Source organism: Bombyx mandarina, chromosome A1 (assembly GCF_030267445.1).
Source record: "Bombyx mandarina strain Sakado chromosome A1, ASM3026744v2".
Taxonomy (NCBI): domain Eukaryota; kingdom Metazoa; phylum Arthropoda; class Insecta; order Lepidoptera; family Bombycidae; genus Bombyx; species Bombyx mandarina.
Genome location: NC_143234.1, coordinates 20,986,737 through 21,009,443, shown reverse-complemented (window position 1 = coordinate 21,009,443; position 22,707 = coordinate 20,986,737). Strand labels below are relative to the sequence as shown.

At 37.5% G+C, this 22,707-nt stretch overlaps 1 protein-coding gene and 1 pseudogene across 2 annotated transcripts; both read right to left on the bottom strand.

Moving 5' to 3' along the window:
• Positions 1-888: 888 nt before the first annotated feature.
• Positions 889-6,867, bottom strand: LOC149499639 (uncharacterized). Its single transcript, XM_089739644.1, has 2 exons — positions 6,514-6,867; positions 889-6,405 (listed from the first exon to the last, which is right to left on the bottom strand). The coding sequence occupies exon 2, from the start codon at positions 5,586-5,588 to the stop codon at positions 1,011-1,013; it is 4,578 nt and encodes a 1,525-aa protein (XP_089595770.1). The 5' UTR covers positions 5,589-6,405; positions 6,514-6,867; the 3' UTR covers positions 889-1,010.
• Positions 6,868-6,932: 65 nt separating this feature from the next.
• Positions 6,933-10,696, bottom strand: LOC149499638 (uncharacterized; annotated as a pseudogene). The gene is made up of 2 exons (XR_016325682.1): positions 10,530-10,696; positions 6,933-10,139 (listed from the first exon to the last, which is right to left on the bottom strand). The product of XR_016325682.1 is annotated as an uncharacterized LOC149499638 (transcript).
• Between the last annotated feature and the right edge of the window lie 12,011 nt (positions 10,697-22,707).

Here is a 22,707-nt window from a genome sequence, read left to right as displayed (position 1 = left end):
AATTCCTCGAAGGTCTGCAAATGACGCAAAAGCAATTCGGTCACACTTGGCTACACACTTCGTTACAAATGGATAAATAACATGGCAACATAGATATAAAATATAAAATATAATTAGCACTAATCACTATCCGAATCAGAAGAAAACATTATGTACGTTTAAACACTGCGAGGTTCTGTTCAGAAATGAAAGAAATAACTCCAGAGCACGCCACGACACGACACGTAAGTGTGCACACTCACCGTCACGACAGTAAGCACGACGACACGCCACAACACGTAAATATGTTTCCGCCTTTAGCCCAAAGCTTACTGATAGCCCAGTCATATTAGGGCTTTCACCTCGGAATGAAAGATAATAAGCTGCAAATTGGTATGAACCTTTGTTTTGTCATTCTAAATGTTGTCTCAAAAGTCACAATCGTTATCGTGTCCGCGTCTCAAGATATTCAAGGTCAAAGGTCACAAAAATCGGTTTTTCGCGAATATCTGGCTTCCTATCGGTTAAATGAGATTTGCATTTATTATAAAAGTTGTAGGCTATAAAATTCCCTACAACTTTTGTTTAAACTTTTTTTTCATACGACTAACCGTTTTGAAGGTAGAGCGCGAAGAGTGCACATCGTACAGTCATATACGGCCTAATGCAAGGTCAAGCGTGTGTTATGGTTATCAGTACGTTATAAAGTCAATTATTTACTTGGAAATTATAATTATTAAACAATGCCTATTATTTATGTACTAACTATTAATTATTTATATTTAATTAAAGTAAGTAACTTGATTATTTATATATAATTATTCATATTTAACTATTTAAGTATAAAATATTATTAATTCTGGATTATATATTTTAGTTTTATTTTAAGTTAAAATGATAGTAAGAGTATATATTTTACACATATTTTTATTTATTATTAAATACGGCATAATATACATTTATCAAAATGTGAGTTCAAATATCAAAAGTATCTTTGTTGATTTTAATTGTAATGAAATTGGAAATGGAAGCTAATTATCTTCTTCTTCTTCGTTGTCTTCTTCTTCTTGTCGCTCAAAAATGTTCGATTCATTGTCATCATCCTCATTATCTGTCATGTTCATCTCCAAACCTTCGAGAATATCGGGATCATATGTATTTTCTTCATCGGGATTACTTGGATACAGTGAAGCGTTGAGGCAAGCTTGTCCGTTGCACTGGCCGCAAGCTAAAGAACATTGTAGCCCTGATTTTCTGCATCCACAGCGGGAACCACAACCATTTTTGCAATTGCAAAATATTACGTTTAGTAGTTCGGCTGGTGCTGGAGGTAATAACGTTCGTATGGGCTCCAGGATTTCATTTTCAAGCATCCAGCCCCATTCTTGAGGTTCTAAGTCCTTCCCTAACCACGTTTGAATCTGGTAGTAGACACGTTTTATGTGTTGATGAGCTGCTACACTTGTTGGTGGAAGTGTTGACAGTTGTACAGGTTTAATTAGTTTTGTAAATTTGATGAATTGCGTGTAGCGGAAATAATCAATGTTGTCCTCAGATTTTGGAGCATTATATAATGCCAACAAGATGCGCACTCCATTTTCTAATAATGTTTGTTTTGGGCAGTTTTCTTGTTGAAATACTTCCACCAGTTTATCTAAATCAGGAATTTTTTCCAATGCTCTAGTAACAGTTTTTTTTCCTTTTTTAAATAGCGCAGAAGTCGTGTCACAGCCACTGAATGCGTGTAAAAATAAAATGTGCTTTTTAGTACGAGGATATTGGTCAAAACTTTTAGTAGAATATATTTGTGTTTTGACATTGCCTTTGCCAACTTTTTTCAAAAAAATTTCCTGATGATGTGACTGAGTACGTCCAATTAAAATAACGAGCAAATCGATATCTTCTCCTATGATGACAGCAGTCTTTTGATGTTCTGATAAGGCAATAGCTGTGTCAATGATGAGAACATCAGCATCATCTCTGGCTTGTTTTGTTGTGATATTAACAGTTTTAAATTTTTCAACAAGCATGTCGATAATTTTTTTTTTATTAGACCGATTTGATAAAAAAAATTCTTGACTGATTGGCACAACCATTGTTTCGTCAAAACAAACTTCATATGATTTTGAAAGTGCAGCAGTTCTTCTTTGTTGTTCCAGTGCTTTAATATTTTTACTATAGTCCGAATATCCGTCAAATACAACAACAATTGCTGAGCCATAATGTGTTTGTAAATATTTAATGTACTTATTTAAAATAATAGAGAAAGTATCGTCTTTGCTCCATACGACGCGATGCAGAAGAAATCCACCATCGATGATGTATGTTACATTATTTTCATCAAGATCGATAACGACAGGCATCATATTGTCATATAATGTTGCTTTCGTGGTTTTTCTCATGCCATTACTATCAAATAAAGATGTCGGATACGGACTTAGTTCATACTGAAGATATTCTTGTAAATTACTTTCAAATTTTTTGCTTACAGTTATTCTCTGGAAAAGTAACATTGGATCTATAGAAACTTTACAATCATTAATTTTGACAGATTTGTTAATGGCTGAAAGCGGTAAAACCTTATCGACGCGTTTTAACTTTATTTCGTTGAAGTTCAAACCAGTTATCTTTACCATAGATTGCAATCCGATTTCATGGGCTCGGTAACAATTAATTTGGTCATTTCCAACGATTCCTGAAGCTAAGGATACCAACTGATTCGCATTTGGAAAGGGATTATGAAGCGTAAACCAACCAACCAGTTCATTTACATCAGTATCATCCCTTTTTATTCGTGAATCTCTAGCATCAACATGTTGGTCCACAGAATCGAAAGAAATGTTACAAAACCGTTCAATTTCTTCACAAATTGTATTCGTGGCATACATAGCATATACCCACTTACATAGAACACTTTCTTGTGTACTTCGGCCTCGAGATACTCCTCCTTCTGTCTTCATAGATTTCATCAGACTTTGCTCGATTACCATGTCTGTCCATGTACCAGAATTGAATTTTTCTGTTCGTTTTACAGTAAAGAATCCGTTTTTAAAGTTCTCAAAAACCTGTTGATCCATTGTCTCCTCAAGTTTTAACATATCTTGAAGATACAAATGAGCTGACTTCGCATATAGGAAATGACCACCAGCATGAAAATAGGGCAGCATTTTTCGCACTGCATCCAAATGTTCTTGAAAAAGTCCCAGCCTTTCAGCGCGAATGAAATCTAGGGCTATTGATACCATTTCAAAATATTGCACCCATAACTGTGCCGTGGGACCTCGAGCTTTTAATTCTTTTAGTTTATCCTGAAATTGATCAATTAACGAGTTGGAGCTGCTCGTACATCCTTCAACATCTTCGTAGGAAACATCGCGACTAGTTATCTGTTCAATTAACTCATCTAACACACAATTTTCAATTTTCATCTCTTCAAAAATCTTTATTGATAATGCAAGTCGTAATAATATATGGCCTCTGATACTTCTTGCATAAGCGTGACCATTCAACATTTTGTCGACCGAATTTGTAGCATATATTTTACTTAAAGCTTCCTTGAGACCACTACCGTCCATTACATGTCCTATGCATCCAAGAAAAGACATGAGCATATGAAATCCTCCAAGTTTGACAACTGTTTTAGACAAGTCTGAGTTTGCATCTGACGCAGCAACCATTTCACGTGCTTTTGAGTACAGGGGCTGATCAAATGTAATTATGCACGTTTTTTGTTGATGTGACTTGGCAATATTTATAGCACTATGTAAAGTTGTATAAATTGTGTCTAAATTACTGGCAGGATGATCAATGAAAGGTAGAAATATAACCTGAGAAGTTGAAAAATTTTGATTATTTTTCGTAAGTTGTTGAAGATAGCCATTCCACCCTGGCAACGGTGAAAGATTCTTCCATTTTCCGTATAACCACAACAAATCAACTGCATTAATTTTTTTTTCAATCAGTACTTGATCATCATGTAGATTTTGGACTTGAATCTTGCTGTACCCAGGTACAACTGGCTTTTCATATGCTAAAAGAGATACATGTGATATTGCTGCTAACTCTTTTGCACTCGGTTTAGTTGTACATTTTTTTATGCGATCATCATAAATTACAGCATCTTTCGGAGTAATTATTTTTATCATTCCCATAACGTGAAGAGTATTATTACCGTCAAGAGTACTGACATTAATATCTGCATTGTCTCCAACATATTGTACCAACGCACCAGACTCTGATGGTAAAATACGAGGTTGTGGATGGTAAACTGCTGAAACTTCATACTGTATGGTATTATTATATGATGCAGCAAATCCTAAAGATGATAAAACATCCAACAATTTTTTAGACCCATATCTTCTGTGAAGAAATACGGAAAGGCCCAACAGTAGCTGTGATGAAAATGAACGTTCTCGTATCGAAGCCATTATTGCGTGGCTAATAGATGTGCATTTCGTTTTTAAATGATCTACTTGTCCTTTTCTATTTTTTAATATCATTTCTTCCAAAAAATGTGATAATGTTTTTGGTATTTCTTCATTAATACAATCTAGCATTTTATTCGGAGGTGGATACGTTTTTGTTTCAACTACAGATGATCTGATGTCTTCCCTAATAATAGCCGCAGCAGCTTCTACAATCCGTAGACGTTCTTCTACAGGAGTACTTTTTTTATTTTCGTACCAAGTTTTTGATAATACGTTAAGCTGTGTATCACGGAAAGATATAATTGTAAATGATCCAATTTTTTTTGTGATTATTATATCAGTTAAATACTTTTGTTGTAATTTTGTAATAATTGTCTTATCGTCAGGTATGTATTCCGTAGGGACATCTTTAAGTTCTTTCAAAGTAAATTGAGAATCTTCATTATTTTCTATATAATAAAAAATCTCCTTCATTGCTTGAGTGACTTGATCATCTTGGCGAGGCTTTTTATCTGCAGATGGTACTCGGGTTAAAAAGTTAGTATAGCAAATAGTATGATACTTTGCTTCAGCAGCGATCAAATCATACTCGTAATATATACGTTCCTTTACTAATTCTCCTAAGGAATCGTTTCGTTCTTCTGCTCTCTTAATTACGTTGTCTTTGAATGCAAAAGTACTTACATTACTTATTGTCCGTCTATACTTTAATTTTTTTTTCTTTTCTGCTATTTCATCAGCTTCTTGGCCACAAAATAAGCATAACTTTCCAAAATCAAAGACTTCATTTCGTTTTTTACGAGATGCACTTGACGTTGAAGGTTCACTCTCATCTGTGCGTCGTTTTGATGCAATAATAACATTTTTACTCGTGTACACTTTTCGACACTCGGAATGCACATTTACAGAACTTAAAGTATTTAAATAGTCTATATGTCCATCATTTCTTTCAATACTTGCAGTTTTTAAAGTTTGTAAACCACGTACGACATTCACAGAAACACCTTCTGAAAGTTTCTTATCACATATAAAACACAAATCAGCCATAGCTCTTAAAACCGTACGTCCGTAGTTGCAACGGTACAATTTCAAACTAACGAATAATCTTGACTCATACAAAGTGGAGAGAGTGGCCTTGAATACTATAGAACATCTGTCCCGGCAATGAATAGAAAAGGGCATAGGGTAGGGACAAGTATTTCCAGGTATATAAGTATTGAGAAATTTACGCGTTTTAAAGAAAAGATATATAATGTCGTGTTAACTTAAAATAAAACTAAAATATATAATCCAGAATTAATAATATTTTATACTTAAATAGTTAAATATGAATAATTATATATAAATAATCAAGTTACTTACTTTAATTAAATATAAATAATTAATAGTTAGTACATAAATAATAGGCATTGTTTAATAATTATAATTTCCAAGTAAATAATTGACTTTATAACGTACTGATAACCATAACTCACGCTTGACCTTGCATTAGGCCGTATATGACTGTACGATGTGCACTCTTCGCGCTCTACCTTCAAAACGGTTAGTCGTATGAAAAAAAAGTTTAAACAAAAGTTGTAGGGAATTTTATAGCCTACAACTTTTATAATAAATGCAAATCTCATTTAACCGATAGGAAGCCAGATATTCGCGAAAAACCGATTTTTGTGACCTTTGACCTTGAATATCTTGAGACGCGGACACGATAACGATTGTGACTTTTGAGACAACATTTAGAATGACAAAACAAAGGTTCATACCAATTTGCAGCTTATTATCTTTCATTCCGAGGTTGACCCCTTTTTTTACCTAATATGACTGGGCTATGACCCCAGATACTTACAGAAGGCGATGGTTCTGAATTTGTTGTCTCTTGCTGCAGAAGGCGACGATGTGTCGATAGACATTGAGTTTTGAGTCTCACGGGGAGAGAACTTGTCAGCCAAGAAGTAAAAGTGCTCATAAGCGAACCATTTCGATATATACACCTCATTATGACCTAGAATAAAAATCATTTTTAGAGGTACACTAAACACGTGAGTAAAATGAGTATAAAATAAATGACAAGAAATATACAACTAATTTTCAAAAACCAATCAATTTTTACCTGATCCGTGATGAGACTTTTTATGCCGAGATTTTTCCCTCCGAAAAGATCCACAAAGCGAAGTAATTTTTTTTTACTTCGGAAAAGTTTCATTTCCTTGCTTATTATTTTCCAAGAATCTTCTTTCAATTGTTTATTTTAATGATGCGGTGAAGTTGGATCCCACAAATGTCGGTGGTTTTCATATAACTTAATTAATTCGATACATTTCTCATTATCCATTTTGCCGCGTGCCGAGGACACCTACGTCCGTGAACGCACGCCTCACACTGAGGCGTCTTTGAGCATGGCCATTTACCGAGACGATTTGGCTCGCTGCGCGGCCGTCTCGTTTGGTTCAAGTCGCGACAAGTCTCGACTCGCTGCACGGTCTCCACTAGATCTGCCTCGGGTCTAGGCAGCCGCTCGGCCCGAGGCTGCCTCAAATGGATACCCAGCTTAAGAAATAATGCCAAATTGTTGCTCATAGCATAGCCATCTTTTTCCCAGCCATTTAAACTGCCGCCTATCGGTATATTTATGTCTTAAAACTAAAGCGCTTTTGAGTATAGATGAAAAGTCATAAAAGTCTGTACTTTTAATTTCTACTATCTTAAAATTTTGCTGCTAGACCTGATCAACTGTATCCAATCATGTGGATGAAATACCTGTAATTCCGTTTTCTTTTTTCTATGATACCATGATCTGTATCTACTTCTAAATGGCTGTGGCCAGGTGTCATGAATTCGTGGTCGATTATTTTGATTGCTCGATATTTTTGCAATACCCAAGTAAACATAGAACTGACATGGGAATTCCTATTATGCTTATCGCATGTATCCGAGTAAAAAATTATATGTTTCGTATTATTAGATACGGATGTTTCTAAGTAGCAATTTGGCTAGCTCCCCGAGCTGCTACTGTATCATGTAACACATAGCATACAGCTTCACCAGTTTTTTCGTGGATAGTTAAGTTGAATGTCCATAATTGCCACTTATAAAGGGTACAGATGGACTTAACTTGGTGTTGGCAAACACTGCTGTAAATCAAATGTGTACACCTGTAACGTGTCATCATTCTTGCACATTAACGTGTCAGCTCGTTTAATGTCATAGGCTCGATCAGCTAGCGTTTTGTGGTTACCATGTTGAAGTATGAGATCGTTTTTAACAGATTCCTTTTGACACAGCTGTATCTGCATCTTAAACTTGTCACAAGTGTAACAAGTATTGACACGCGGATTTTTTAATGAAAGTCTTAAAAGTGAAATTCCTGACTATAGATTTTGATTGAGGGTGGATTATTCCGATCTTCACAAAGTAACTCATACATCTTTTGCATTGTTAAGTGCAGTGGCGTAGCGTGGTAGAGATGGGCCGTGGGAAAAAACCCAACAGGAATAAACCCAGGTTAATAAAATTAACTTTTTTTAGAACAATGCAATAGATTGCGAATTGTGCGAATCGCATAAAACAGTTTTTTGCGATTCGCACAATTCACACATACTTTGCGCTAGCACTAGCTGTTGCATGTTGTTCGAAACGTCAAAATATGTAGTAGGATTCAGGAATTAAAATAAAACCAGCAGTATATTAAAACAACAAAAAGACGCTTCTTGTTTTATCATAAGGATTTTTCTACGCGTTGTGATGGAATGTTACTTAGTTGCAGAAAAAAATCTATAAAAAAAAACGAGAGATACTAACATTAATTACTTATTTACAAAACTTTAAAAAAAGTGTTTTTTACAATTCAAAATTTTTAGTCACTGTTGCTACTGTCATGGTCATTAAATATATTATTAATAGTGCAAAATTACAGATTTATTAGGCTCGTTCTTCATTTATTAGGCTACCCAACGGACTTGACAATTGCCTGTGTGTAGATAACGGCTTGTCATCTTCGTCATTGTCATCATCTTTATGTTTGTGTAACAGGTTCCAATTAAACGATATAAAAGCTATTTTTTCTGCCCTGTCTGTAGTCAATCTATTTCGTTTCTGACTGTGTATATGCGCATGCGTGCTAAAAGATTGTTCAGTGGCTGCTGAAGTACAGGGAGCAGTTAGAATACGTACTGCAACCCTACTCAGCAATTTGGATCTGCAGAGTCCCCTCCACCAAACTACCGGGTCCATTTCGGCGACATGCTTCCATATAAATGGTCTGCTCCATAAACCTTGCTTAACCCTATAAGTAATGGGCTAAATCAACACCAAAGTCAATATTGAGTGAATGGCTCACGTCGTGTATAAATTCCATGGAATCCACTTCGTGTTCTTCTAATTCAATGTTTGCGATCTTGGATCTAATAAATATGCAGCATAATGAATAGGTTTCAAACAATTATTTGTTCGCCTAATTACAGCATTTGTCATATCTTGTTTGTGATGCTCATTGAGAATTGATATATCCGGAAATGCAAAATTAAATGTAGACTTAATATCTTTGAAGGCCATGTAAATTTCATTTATAAGTATTCCATTGCCTTCAAGTTTGAAAAATTTATCTGTTTTAGGTTCCAGTAGTTTTATACAATTTTCTACCATGGTCCAGAAATTTAAATCTAATAAATTTGATTTTATTTCTTCTGAAATAGTGGCATCTTCGTGAACAGCTAATGTTTGTAATTCTACTTGGTATTTTTTTAAACTTTTTAACGCAGTAACTGCCCCAGCGGGTTTTCCCTGGCAATTTTAATGTTTCGCATGAACCTTTTTCTTTTAAAATCTGAGCTAATAAAGCGCTCATACTTTGGTTTCTTTTTATTGCTTTTGTCGTATCTGTGGCAACCGATATAAACGCATTAATAGGTTCTAGTTTTAAGCAAACTTCGCAAAGCAAATTCAATATATATGCTACACATCTCAGCGGTATTTTAAGTTCATACGAATCTTTAACTATCTGAAATGCCCTTTGAATATTATTTGCGTTATCTCCGATAAGAGTTACAAATTTGTGGCCTCCGTACACGTTTATAACTTTAATTATCTCTTGAAATACATATTCGCTTGTATGTCGGTTTGTAAGAGTATTAAGGCTTTTAACAAAAACAGGCTCGGGTTTTGCAATAATAAAGTTGATGATACCTTCATCACCCTGCAAATGCAAATCATTTATAGACTTCAGTTCGTCTGTAATTTCTTTGACCATTTCTTTATAAATAGTTTCCAAATGTGTTGTGGAGAAACTTTTCTGGATGGTAACTTATAAAGTGGTCGCAAATCGTCAAAATATCGTGTCCACAGCGGATGTTCAACGATGGATAAAGAAGAACCGGTAACAAATATTGCCTTTGATAAGAGCTGGTGTAGATATAATTTCTTTTCTGTTGAAATTTCTGATGAAGTCGTACTAATAGAAGTTTTATCCGTAAAACTGTTATCCTGTGATATTTCATGCTGTGATTCATCTTGCAAGGGCAGATTTGTGGCAGTTGTGCCAGTAACAGGTATTTTCTGTAGTTTGTTCTTGATGACAGTTGGACATCTATAACATTTCAAAAGATGGCTGGTCGTCATCTTGCTGACTTTGCCAAATTGGTAAACTTTTTCAGTGTGTGGTGCATTTTACTGTTTTACTGGTTGCTGAATGAAAATAGTTATCCCATACATCAGTATTTTTCTTTCTGAGCATGATGTGATCTAAGGGAAAAAAAAAACAAATGTAAAAACAAATGCATGAATTGTTCTAAAGTATTGTATATGAACAGAGTAGGTAAACCTACGAATCTAATATGGAATAAGTATAAATGGCCAAAAAAAGAATTCATACTTTGCCCAGTTTGCCTAAAACGCCCGAGCGTTTGGCCATTTCTATACATAATTCATTTCAACTTTTAAATATAAAATAGCTATTTAGCTAGCTTATTTATTTAATAGCTGTAAAATAGCTATTTCCTACAGTAAATAATCCTAGAGAATCAAAATATATCGATTTCGATGAATAAAAGTACAAGGTTCGCAAGGAATCCGCAAATATAGTACTTAAATCTTTTATAGACTATTAAAACAATTTTTAAAGCTCACACTTACCGGTAAATTAGCGTTAATAAAAAGAAATAGGCATCGAAGTCCGTAAGAGAAGCAGTGGCTGTCAATCCAAAGTAAATCACATATTTAATCACTAGGCAATCAAAAGTCCACAAAACAAAATCCAAGTGGTCAATTAACCCAGCAAATTAACACAAGTGCGCACAGTACGAAGCCAAAACAACGTGTGAGATAGATAGATCACCAAAGCGTACCCCACTGCTACTACCTGCTTCCCCCGCCCCCCTACCCGCGTAGGTACATAGTTTCGGGCTACTTATCACTTTAAGAGTGGATAAACACACACAAACAGACAGGTTTTTTATTTAATTAGATAGCATGGAGTATATATAACTTAATTATTGAATTATGAAAATAAGCCAAGTTAGATTAGCTCTAACTAGTAGTAATAGTACTTAAATAGTACGTACTATTTGATATACGTGTCAGGGAAAGCTCTTCCTGATGGCATCGTCATTAGTGGCTGTGGGCTTAGTGGGCTTTATTGGGATGAAATGCGAGCACAAAACACAATGGATACGTTTTTATCACTAGTTTAATTTAAACAATACTTGATTACTTCACAGTAATATTATACGAGAATATAACACTTTAGACCGAGCAGCGAGTTCGGTGCACCAATCTCACTTTAACTATCTCTAACGATCCAACTCGATACGTTTTTATGCTCCAAAAATGTGTCAACCGACAATACAAGCCTTCCCAAAGTAAAGATGGCGCCTCGACCACGCTCGAGACAAACGCTCTGCTCTGATTGGTCGTTGCCTACGTGAAGTTACAGTTTTGATACCCTTTTATTACAATTTCTTTAAAAGGTTTTAAAGCTATAGAAAAACGTAACAAACGAAATAAAATAAAATTAGGAATTATAAAAGTAATTACAACGTAAAAATAATAATAATGAGCGTTATGCATGTAATCAAGAATCAATTCGACTCATTGCTTCCTCTGACATACATATTACCTAGATGTTACATGTGCTAAATATGAAAAAACCCGAATATTATCCCATTCGGGAATTTTCCCCGGGTTTTTTCCCACATTTGGGTTTTTTCCGGGTAAAATCCCATATCTAAGCGTGGGTGTCAGCCGCCTGGGGCGGATGATAATTTTGCCGCCCTTTTATTTAGGTATTTCACCTTGATGTATACTATACATTAATTCTAGATTATTTTTTTAACAAGAGCAGTCATCATTATTTTGCGTTATATCTACAGGTAAGATTTTAAATAAAAAAGTTTATCTAAGTGTTACAATCGCGTTTATTAATACAAAAAATATTCTATTATACTTCAACCACTTATGGCAGCCACACACGTTAATTTAGGTTTGCGCAAATATATCGTAACGTCTGTGGCTGCCACTTGAGCCATCTGTGGTCACTCGGGCAAAACGATTTATTTGCGCAAACCTAAAAAAGCGCTAGTATATCGTAACATATGTCGCTGCCATTAGATACATTGTTATAACAGGTACAATACCTATCACTTAGGATTAGGTACAATTGGACGATCGACAAGATTAAATAATTAGTGAATTGAATATAAAACGCAAATCAATTTTTAATAAAAACAAGAACTATAATTATTACGTAATCTTTATTGAAAAATAATATAAGTATTCTAAGCATAAAAACCAAAGTCTTTAATTAAAAATTTATACGTCTACTTTTTTTAAGAGCAAAGTCTTTTATTGCACCATCAATGTCTATAGCATCGCACACCTCTTCCTCAATAGACAAGATAGCCAAATTAGTAAGTCTTAAAGTACTCATTGTTGATCTTAAATAACTTTTAATTAACTTCAATTTTGGAAAACTTCTCTCACAGCTGGCATTGCTTATGGCAACTGTGAAAAATATTCGTAGCATTTTTTAAATATTGGTTAAAGTATCTTCTAGCTTGGAGTTTAAGATAAATTATAATAATAATAATTCAAGTGAGTCTCCATTAATTTATTTATTTTCGTTGCATGTAACAGCGATAAATGTCCGCAGTCAAAGTCGTTCCAGCTTGAAATCCTGCTCGTCAATTTCGACAGATGCGTAGTCTAGATTACATTTAGTGTCGTCTGGATCTAATAATATGTTGAGTCTATATCGGGCAAGGATTAATAAGACACGTGATCAGTTAAGTGACTAACGTATATTGGGATTACAACCTAACGTGCTATCGACAGCCTGACGATCCCGAGACTGGCGTAGCATCATTGCAATATAATTACCGCTAACACATACATGAGTCGACTATTATCAAAGCCGGGAATCTGACTTTTGGACAATGATTGGTAAATCAGAAAAACGAATTATTGACTTTGTATTCCATTGGCAGTCACAAAACTCTTCGGAACGACATCTTAGATAAATAACAGGTTAACTATTAACCTTTATTTAATGCAGGTTTTGAACCGTATTCTTTGAAGGAGACGATTATATTCAAATCAATCTGTATTGACATATCAATAAATTTTTTTTGTCCAAATGCACAGATTGCCACCTTTGATAATAGACGACTCACATATAATTGTTAGTTGCTATGGGGACATTTGTGGTCCCTACAAATATAGCCGGCGTTAGATAAGTAAACTTATCCGATAAATTCTGTAGCTGCTGAAACCGCTCATGAATTTCTAAACAGCTTTCGTCTCAACTCATTTTCACAAGACAAGTTAGCATCCCTAATTCCGTCTTAAAAAATATGCCTTCTTGTCCGAGATTCTAAGGAAATTTCGAGTTCGTCACACATATTTTTTGCATAGCTTACAGCGCCAGCTGCCCATTACTCTCGTTTCTCTGTTAAGTAATAGGTAGTTTTACAGTCCACTGCATTTTCCATAAAGACCTTATTTAAGTTTAGGCCCCTACACGAATTTTTATTAGGTAGGTACTTACATCAAATAGGTAATACCTACTTACTTTAGATAAATATAGTGTTAAACAAGCAAAACAATTTCAGGTTCTCTAATATTCTATAGTTTTTAAAAATCTGTAATATACAAATAAAGTAAAAAAGTAGTTGGTGGATAGATTACTGGTCACTCTCATTATTGGTGACTTTTGGCAAAGTATAGGTTGGTAGAGGACATTTGATCATGAGGCAATTTGAGATATTAATGTAATTAGAAGCTACTCATACATACCTCATCACAGTGATTGTGAGATGGTAATCCCATCACACTGGTCCCAGATAACTCCATTACCACTTCCTTTTCTTGAGTAACATTAATTGCACCCCTGTTCCGTACAAACTTCTCCGAAAAGTACTATACTTGGTCTTTGTAGTGAAACACACGCAAGTTGGTTCAATACTGGTTTATTTTAAATACACCCTCACTTACAGGTAGTTATATTGAATGCATGACTTACGTCATTATAAATATACTACAGTCTTGGCCCTCTTTTTTATATTTTCATACTTAGCGCAAAGAGTTCGGTTCGAGAGTTCGATTTGTGTCTCTACTAGTGATGGGAATAAAAGAGAAATGATACCGTGCTATAACATTTATTTTTATAAAAGATCAATCGTAGTGTTTGTACGATCAGCATATAAAGGAAAAAACCATTTTGCTTTTTACAATATAGCACATTCAAAACACGCCAGTTAAGCAAGTGGCACTCACCTCGATCTGCCCCCAACGGTCTGGTGTAATTTAGGTACTCTGCAGGATATGTTTGTTTAGCACGTCATCACACCTTTCTAGCTTAAAATGGAAGTAAAATATATTTTGTTCTCAACAATTCATCGTTCTTTTTTATAAACTGTTAATAGTTTTCATATTTACCGGTAGCCTGTGGATTTTTTATTATGTCCTTGATTTCACGTATGTACTTCAGTTCAAGCTACGAAATAATATGGTAGAACTTTGTAGTATTCTCCCGTATACAAGAAATTTGAAATTGCACCTCCGCTTGTACAAACCAAACTTCGAGGTCCTTTGGCCAAAATGGCGGCAAACGCTCGGCTACGCGGCTTACGACCAATGATTCGGCGGCGGCCGCGGCGGCGTTATCTGCCTTCTCTGTGCCATAATAATTCAGCGTCGGTGTTACCACTGGTATTTGTGATAGCGGGAGGCGCCGTGGCAATGAAAACTAGTCACAGACTTTACTTAACTTAGCGATGAGACGAATTGTATTTTTCTTCCTTTAATCTTAAAAAACCGAAATCTATCCTGGAAATCACCCAGACAAACAGACATTTTGACAGTGGATCTCAACGCTTGATGCTATGTCCGAAAAATTATACAAAATTATACAAATCTTGCAAAGTTGGAAAAAATCTGTATTTCCACACAAGAGCTGACGGCGTCATTTATCACCGCATATTTACATACTCCGCGTCACCATTATACACATTGCTCATAACACTAGCTCCATGATAACCTTGACCCACACATTTTTTTAAATCAATATTTTTGTCGATAAATAATGTAGTCACCTGGCTTAGTAAACCTGCTGTACTAGGTCTGATAGCTGCATAAAATTCTAGAAACACTTCTTTTACTTCTGTATCAACTAGATGTCCATTTTCCGATTTCGTTATCAGTACATACCTCACAACAATGCTTAGCTGATAGATATATCTTCGATATGTCCTGTGTCGTATCCATAATGATGGCGAAGCACGGGGACGCTCTAATTTGTTCTAGTAGAAGGTTTTCCAGTTTGGACCCAGATAACTTGTAGATCCTAAAAAAATAAAAAGCACGATTTAGTCACTATATTTTACTAAAGGGAACAGACTAAAGAAAAATCACTACCTTTGGGCTTATCCAAAACTTACCGTAATATGTGATCATAATAATATCGGGTGAGGAGCTCTACAAAGGAAAGAAAATTTCCATGTTTTTTTCCTGACTTAAGTTTTCTTGATGTTCTCTGAAAGTCAAAGAACTCTTTGCAAGGGTAAGTATGACATCGAATAACCTTTGAAGAACCATTTTCCAACATGACGCTTCCGTTCGAATTTCATTTTCAAGGTCCTTTTCGATAGTGCATGTTTTTTTCCAAAGTTCATACATGCTGCCGATTGGCCAATTGAAAAGCTGTGTTGTTTGATTCTCTCTGATAAATGCCTCCAATCCTGAGTGCCCATACGAGGGCGGCACCGAAAATTTCGGGAATTAACGAAGTGACACAACATTACTATTTAAAAATGTATTTATTGCTTTTCGAAGTATTCTCCGCGAAATTTGACACATTTTTCCATACGATGGAACCAATCATTGAAGCAACCATTCCATTCGGAAGTTGGGGTCTCCAAAATGGCCGTTTTGTAGGAGTCCACAGCTTCTTCAGGTGATGAAAATCTCTGTCCACGCAATTTATTCTTTATTTTAGGGAAAGTATAGAAATCATTAGGGCTTAGGTCGGGGCTGTACGGCAGATGGTCTAATAATTCTATGTTTTCTTGCTCTAAAAACTCTTTTGTTCTGTGCGCAGTGTGAGAACTCGCATTGTCGTGATGGAGGATGATGCGGCGGTTGCAGTTCTCTTTACGGAGTTCAGAAACGACCTGTGCCAAACAAATGCTAGCATACCATTCTGCATTAACCGTTCTTTGTCCCTCAAGAGGAATAGTCGTAACATGGCCGGTTTTGGAGACAAACGTGGCCACCATTTTTTTTGCAACACTCCGTGAACGAACAATTTTTGTTGGCTTTAACTCATTTTCGAACACCCAAACTCGTGACTGGTTTTTTGTTTCGGGTTCGTACGCGTATATCCAGGATTCGTCACCTGATACAATGTTGTATACAGCATTTGAGGATCCTGCGTGGAATCTTTCGAGAGTTCTGACGCACCAAGTAACGCGAGCCGCTTTTTGCTCTTCACAGAGCGAATGCGGTATCCATCGAGAAAACAACTTTTTTACACCTAATTGTTCATGCAAGATTATTTGTATTTGACTCATGCCAATGTCTAAAGTTGCCTGAATTTCGCGGTATGTCACATGTCGATCTTCCTCAATCAGCTTACACACAGCATCAACGTTTTCTTGGGTGACTGCAGTTTTTGGACGACCTTGACGGGGATCATCACTGAGCTTGACACGTCCACGTTGAAACTCAGCAAACCAGCGATAAATTGTGGTTTTGGATGGGGCTTCATCACCAAATGCAGAAATCATCCGGTCAACACACTGTTTTTGTGTTAAACCACTTCGAAATTCATAATAAATCATCGCTCTTGAATTTTCTCGAGTCAATTCCATTTTCTCAACGACTAAACAAGTTTGACAAGACCGAGAATCTTTTTTTAAATAAATAAATGGTATTCGATTTTTAAAACCAAGGAGTTTTCAATTAAAAAGATTTTAATATGACAGGAACAGTGGAAATATTCCATTCGCGATACTTTTAGTGCAGCCTAGTACACTAGGGCTGCCATCCCCAAATTCAAAAAACTAGGATTTGTAGTTGAAAAAACCAGGACAATTCCCTTTAAAATCATGACGCAACAATGGTTGCAATAATTATAAATAATATGTAGTGAAAATAGGTGAAATGAAACTTAGGTAATTAAAATAATCATATTTTTTAATAAAACTATTTGAATATAAATTATAAGTTGAAACAAAACAGTATAATTTATACGTTGAATACCAGTTGAATAAAATCTAAAACAAACACTAGTTTGTAACAATTTATTTAAACTTAAAGTCAGTTATAGGATCTAATAAATTCTAATATTTCTTATTAATTTTTGCCATAATTTTCAACCCTACCAATTTCCTTCAGTATCTGTGGTTGAGTTAACAAATAATCATAAAATTGGTCACACTTCATATCTATGTTATAGATAGTTTTGATGATTGCAGCTACTGTTGTTGGCAATAATGGATTTCTTTCTTTTGACCAGTAAAAATTTATGAGGGAAAAGACTGGACATTAGCGTTATGACCCGGTATACTAAATACATATTTAGCCACTTTTCGTAGTTCTTCGGAAATGCATTGCTTGAAACATGTTAGCCACAAGGCATTTAAGCTTTGTCTTTTTAGCTCCGTCATCTTAAAACGGTCCTTCAGTTCAGATATGATAGTATAAATTCTATTACAGGCTGTAAATGATACTTTATACCTGCCTTCTATAGTATCGTCATTTGGGAACACCACACCCTGTAGACGTTGTTGGACACCTTGATTCTGGGCGTCGATAGGCCCGAATCCCAATAGATTACGTGTTGGAGTCAGATTAGCTGGGATTAATTGTTGAGGTAATGGTTGATAGCTAAAATTATTCTCTTGGCTGGCGATTACGCGATTTGCCGTGACCAGAGGACAAATGTATGCTTCATACACGTTATGAGTCGTCGCGTTAATCGGACCAGTTTCCAGATGGTACATCGTCAATTGGACCCTGTGGTATAGCGAACTCAGGGAGGTGAAGTTTTAGATCAACTCCCGTTTGCGGTAAAACATTGCCGGCATGCAATATATAATCAGTTATCGTCTTCAGTAGACACTGATAATCTGGTAAGACTTCACGAAGATCAGTTCTTGTACCGAGTATATTTTGTCCATTTCGGCGAGCTACTTCGGCAATCTGTAGATTGAGGTGATTACAAGAAACGTGTGTGAAAAGTGAAAGTGGTAAACGTTCTGCTAGTCGCGGGTCTATACCGCGGGTCTTTTCATAAGTGTCTTGAACGACGGGAATGATACCTCCGAAGTCAAAATTTTGTGTATGGACATCTTCAAGCGGCACCAACGTTGAATACGGTCCGATTTCATACATGGGTTCATCACGTGGTGGTGAATCCTCCGTTGCTGGTTTGAGGGCTGAGGTATTAACCTCCTCAGACTTATTGCTCTTCTTATCTTCTAATGCCTTCTTGAAACCCTGAGACCTGGCGCTAGGCTTGCGGTTGGGTTTGGCACGATCTTGGTCAAATTGAGGTGGTTGGTATGGCCAATCACGCAGCTGCTCACGGTTAGTGAAGTGGTCGTAACCATCAGCACATCTCTTAGTCCACGGCGGTTGCCACCGGATTGAATTTGAGTGTTGTTATTATAAAAAAGGAGTCTGCCTTCCATAAGGGAAAAAGTTCGTCGTGAATTATCACAGAATTCGTTACAAAAACGACAGCATTTAAGCTGTCGTCTTTTTAATGCTGTTATGTTTGTAAGTATGCACTGCAGTGTGCCAATTGAAAAATGGTTGGTTATCAGTTATAAACATGCATAATTGGGGCATCGCTACATATTTCAAGTGCTTTTTTTACTGGGACCTTTGCTGCAATATGAAGTGTTTTTTTTTAAATGACAAGTGTTTCTGCCAGCATGCATTGAAAAACAATACTAATTTTGGTCCATTGCTTATATGTTTTTATTGTGCCACTGTAGCGGGTTATAATCAGGTATCAACCCACTAACAGTCGATACGTCCAGGAATCGAACCCGAACGGCGTCCGGCCACAAGCAAAACGATGTCGGTAAATTAAACGAAACAATACGAGAAATAGTTATATATTACGACAACACGATACACTACAGATTATTAACAAGTTCACGTCCGGGTGTACTAAAAGAGCGGATTGACATAAGCAATGTTTACAGTTCTCGAAAGCTTGCTGTAGCGCTGGGGTCGCTTCAATCGGCTGTTTCCCTCTGCACTTTTCTCCACATAGCAGCGCGTTAAGTGGTGCCTGAATTTCTGCGGCTTTTGGTAGAAATTTTCTGTAAAAATTGATCATACCTAAAAAGCGTCGAAGCTCTTTAATCGTTGCAGGGAAGGGGAAATCTAAAATGGCTTGCACCTTCGATTCGAGCGGGCGTATTCCGGCAGAAGATACGTGGAATCCCAAAAATGTGACTTCTGGTTTGCCGAAGTGGCATTTAGCAACGTTGATCAGAACGCCGTACTCTTGAAGACGCTGGAATAGTTTTTTTAAATGTTGGCGATGCTTTTCTTCGGATGACGAATATACCAAAATGTCATCTAAGAAGACAAAGGCGAAGTCTAAGCCTCTGAGTACCTCATCCATAAAACATTGGAATGTCTGCGCAGCATTCCGAAGTCCGAACGTCATGAACGGAAATTCGAACATGCCGAATGGTGTTGTTATTGCCGTCTTCTTGATGTCGTTAGGATGAACTGGTATCTGGTTATAGGCCTTTATTAAGTCCACAGTACTGAATATCGTCTTACCTGCCAGCTGGTATGTGAAGTCCTGAATATTTCTAACAGGGTATTTGTCTGGTATAGTGCGAGCGTTGAGTGCCCTGTAGTCGCCGCACGGTCGCCAGCCGTCGTCAGCCGTCGTCCTTCTTACGTGCGAGGTGAAGAGGAGAGGACCACGAACTTTCGGATCTTCGAGCGGTGCCGTTCTGTAGCATTTCTTCGAATTCCTTTTTAGCAATTTGGAGTCTCTCTGGGTCAAGACGTCGCGGGCGGCTGGTTACTGGCGGACCCGGGGTTATTCTTATATGATGCACCGTGGTATGCTTAGGATCAACGTGTTTACCAGCTGGACGAGTAATATCTGAGAGGAGAGGACCACGAACTTTCGGATCTTCGAGCGGTGCCGTTCTGTAGCATTTCTTCGAATTCCTTTTTAGCAATTTGGAGTCTCTCTGGGTCAAGACGTCGCGGGCGGCTGGTTACTGGCGGACCCGGGGTTATTCTTATATGATGCACCGTGGTATGCTTAGGATCAACGTGTTTACCAGCTGGACGAGTAATATCTGGATACTGGCGTAATAGGTCGTGGTATTTCGTACCTTCATGACTCAGTACTGTGCGAACGGATTGTAGTTCGTCGATCCGTCCCCGGTGTGGTGCTGTGACAAAAAGTGATGTGAGCCCGTCGAGTAGCCTTTTGTTTCTGCAATCGACGAGCAGGTTGTAAAAGCTGAGAAAGTCTACGCCAATAATCGGCTTTGATACATCAGCTATGACGAAACGCCATCGGAAGTCTCTTCGAAGGCCTAGGTCCAAGTGTAAGTTAACGTGCCCGTAAGTAGCAATTGTCGTGCCATTCGCTGCGTATAATTCGTATTTTGTTTTGGCTTGTACAGGAATTCGTATTGCTGTACGTGGGTAAACGCATAAGTCCGACCCTGTATCGACCAGGTACTGCACCTTACTTTTTCGCTCTACGACGAAGATTCGGCCTGATGGCGCGGGACAACCGGTTGAGGCCACTAGCGGTTTCCCTTGGAGTTTTCCGAGGCGTAGCTGCACGGCTGTCTACACTTCTTTGCCTTATCTCCAAACTCAAAGTAGTACCAGCAGTGTGGATGGTCGTCTGGTCGTTGCCGTGTTTGAGTTCTGGACCTGGAGCGTAGGTGGCGCGAGTTTGACCTGGGACGGGTGTCGCGTCTTCCATACTGTCTGCCACGGCGGCTCTGTATATTTACAAGTGCTTCTACTTGCCTCGACAGCGCTTTTATGCGTAGCTCTAATGTAGAACTGGGTGTACTTGTCGAAGTAGTCCTTGATCCGGCACTGGCTATTACTGGTGTTGACGGCTGCACTATGTCCACGATGCGGTCGGCAAGCTCGGCTGCGCCTTCGAGGTCCAGCTTTGGTTGTGATGCTACAACAGTCTGTATGTTTACAGGTAACCGACTGGTCCACACCGTCCGTAGAAAGTCGCTCGGAATGTCCGGTCCGGCCAAGTACTGTAGATGTTGTAGGAATTGGCTCGGCTTTCTATCTCCCAGCTCCTCGTGTTGCAGCAACTGTAGCGTTTTTTTTTCTCTGGACACGGTTATCCGACGGATTAGCTGCTCTTTAAACGTTTTGTATTTATCCATAAGCGGTGGTGCTGTTAGGATGTCTTTCATCACCCTAGCGTACTCCTGGTTGAGCTGTGATGATACCGTGTGGTACATGGTACTGTCGCTATTTATGCCAGCGAGGGCAAATTGGCCTTCGACTTGCGCAAACCACACCTCCGGTTCTTCAGGCCAAAAGGGCGGCACTCGTACAGACACTCGGCTCACCTCTGAGTACGGCCCTGTGTTTTCTCCACTACCGCCGGTATCTTCACTTGTCGACGCGCTGCTCTTATCTTTTTTGGAAGCCATGATGCACTCGTGATCACGTCGGGGTCACCAATTGTAGCGGGTTATATTCAGGTATCAACCCACTAACAGTCGATACGTCCAGGAATCGAAGCCGAACGGCGTCCGGCCACAAGCAAAACGATGGCGGTAAATTAAACGAAACAATACGAGAAATAGTTATATATTACGACAACACGATACACTACAGATTATTAACAAATTAACGAAACACAAAACAAACGATTAACAAATATATGAATTTACAATAATGAGAGAGAAACGCGCGATCAGTACGAGGCTTCGTGGCGGACTGCCGGCGCAGCAGCCCGGCGTCACCTGCGATAACGCGGCCGCGCGTTGGCTCCTGATTGGCGCGCGCACGCATCTCCTGAATTTTGCGCGCAGGTCCGCACTCAGGTAGCCGTGGCAGGATGATGCCACACCACCTATACCATTGAGGCACAAGGATAACCATATTGAGATTTTATGAAACCTTTGGCCATGGTAGGGCTTTGCTCCAAATAGTCTATTAAAGCCTCAATTTGCGCTAGCGACGGATGAGACGCACGTTCGTTAATACTATAGGTAACACATTTAAATTTTACATTAAAAAACAAATGAATGAAACATGAAACACAAACTAAAAAAAACTAACTTTTACTTATCTCATGATCTTTTTTAAATTCACTCACAAAGTAACACCAAAACTGCTTAAGCCAAAATGAATACAATACGACCGAAGTAACTTGACGAGCCTGAATATAGCCGCAGGTGAAATTTCGCGCATGTACACTCGTAAACAAAGTGTTATAGGCATTCATTTTTAAATCAAAATGCGAATTAAAATTTTATTATACGGGGACCAAGTACAAATAAAATGAATATCAAGACGTTGAGACAGAAAGCTATAAAAAAACGTAAGAAATTAAGGATTCATTAACCTTTCGATAGTAGCAGATTTTTATCACAATTACACGCAGTATTATTTATAGTTAAACTTTTTTATTATTTAATCACTATCGCTAATGGTGGAAATCCTTAACATAAAGTCATCTGCCCCTTACGTACTTTGTGAGGTACTTGGCATAGGTTCGTCATCATTGCCAACATAAGAGCCAGGCATTGTACTAATTGTATTAAACCAATTT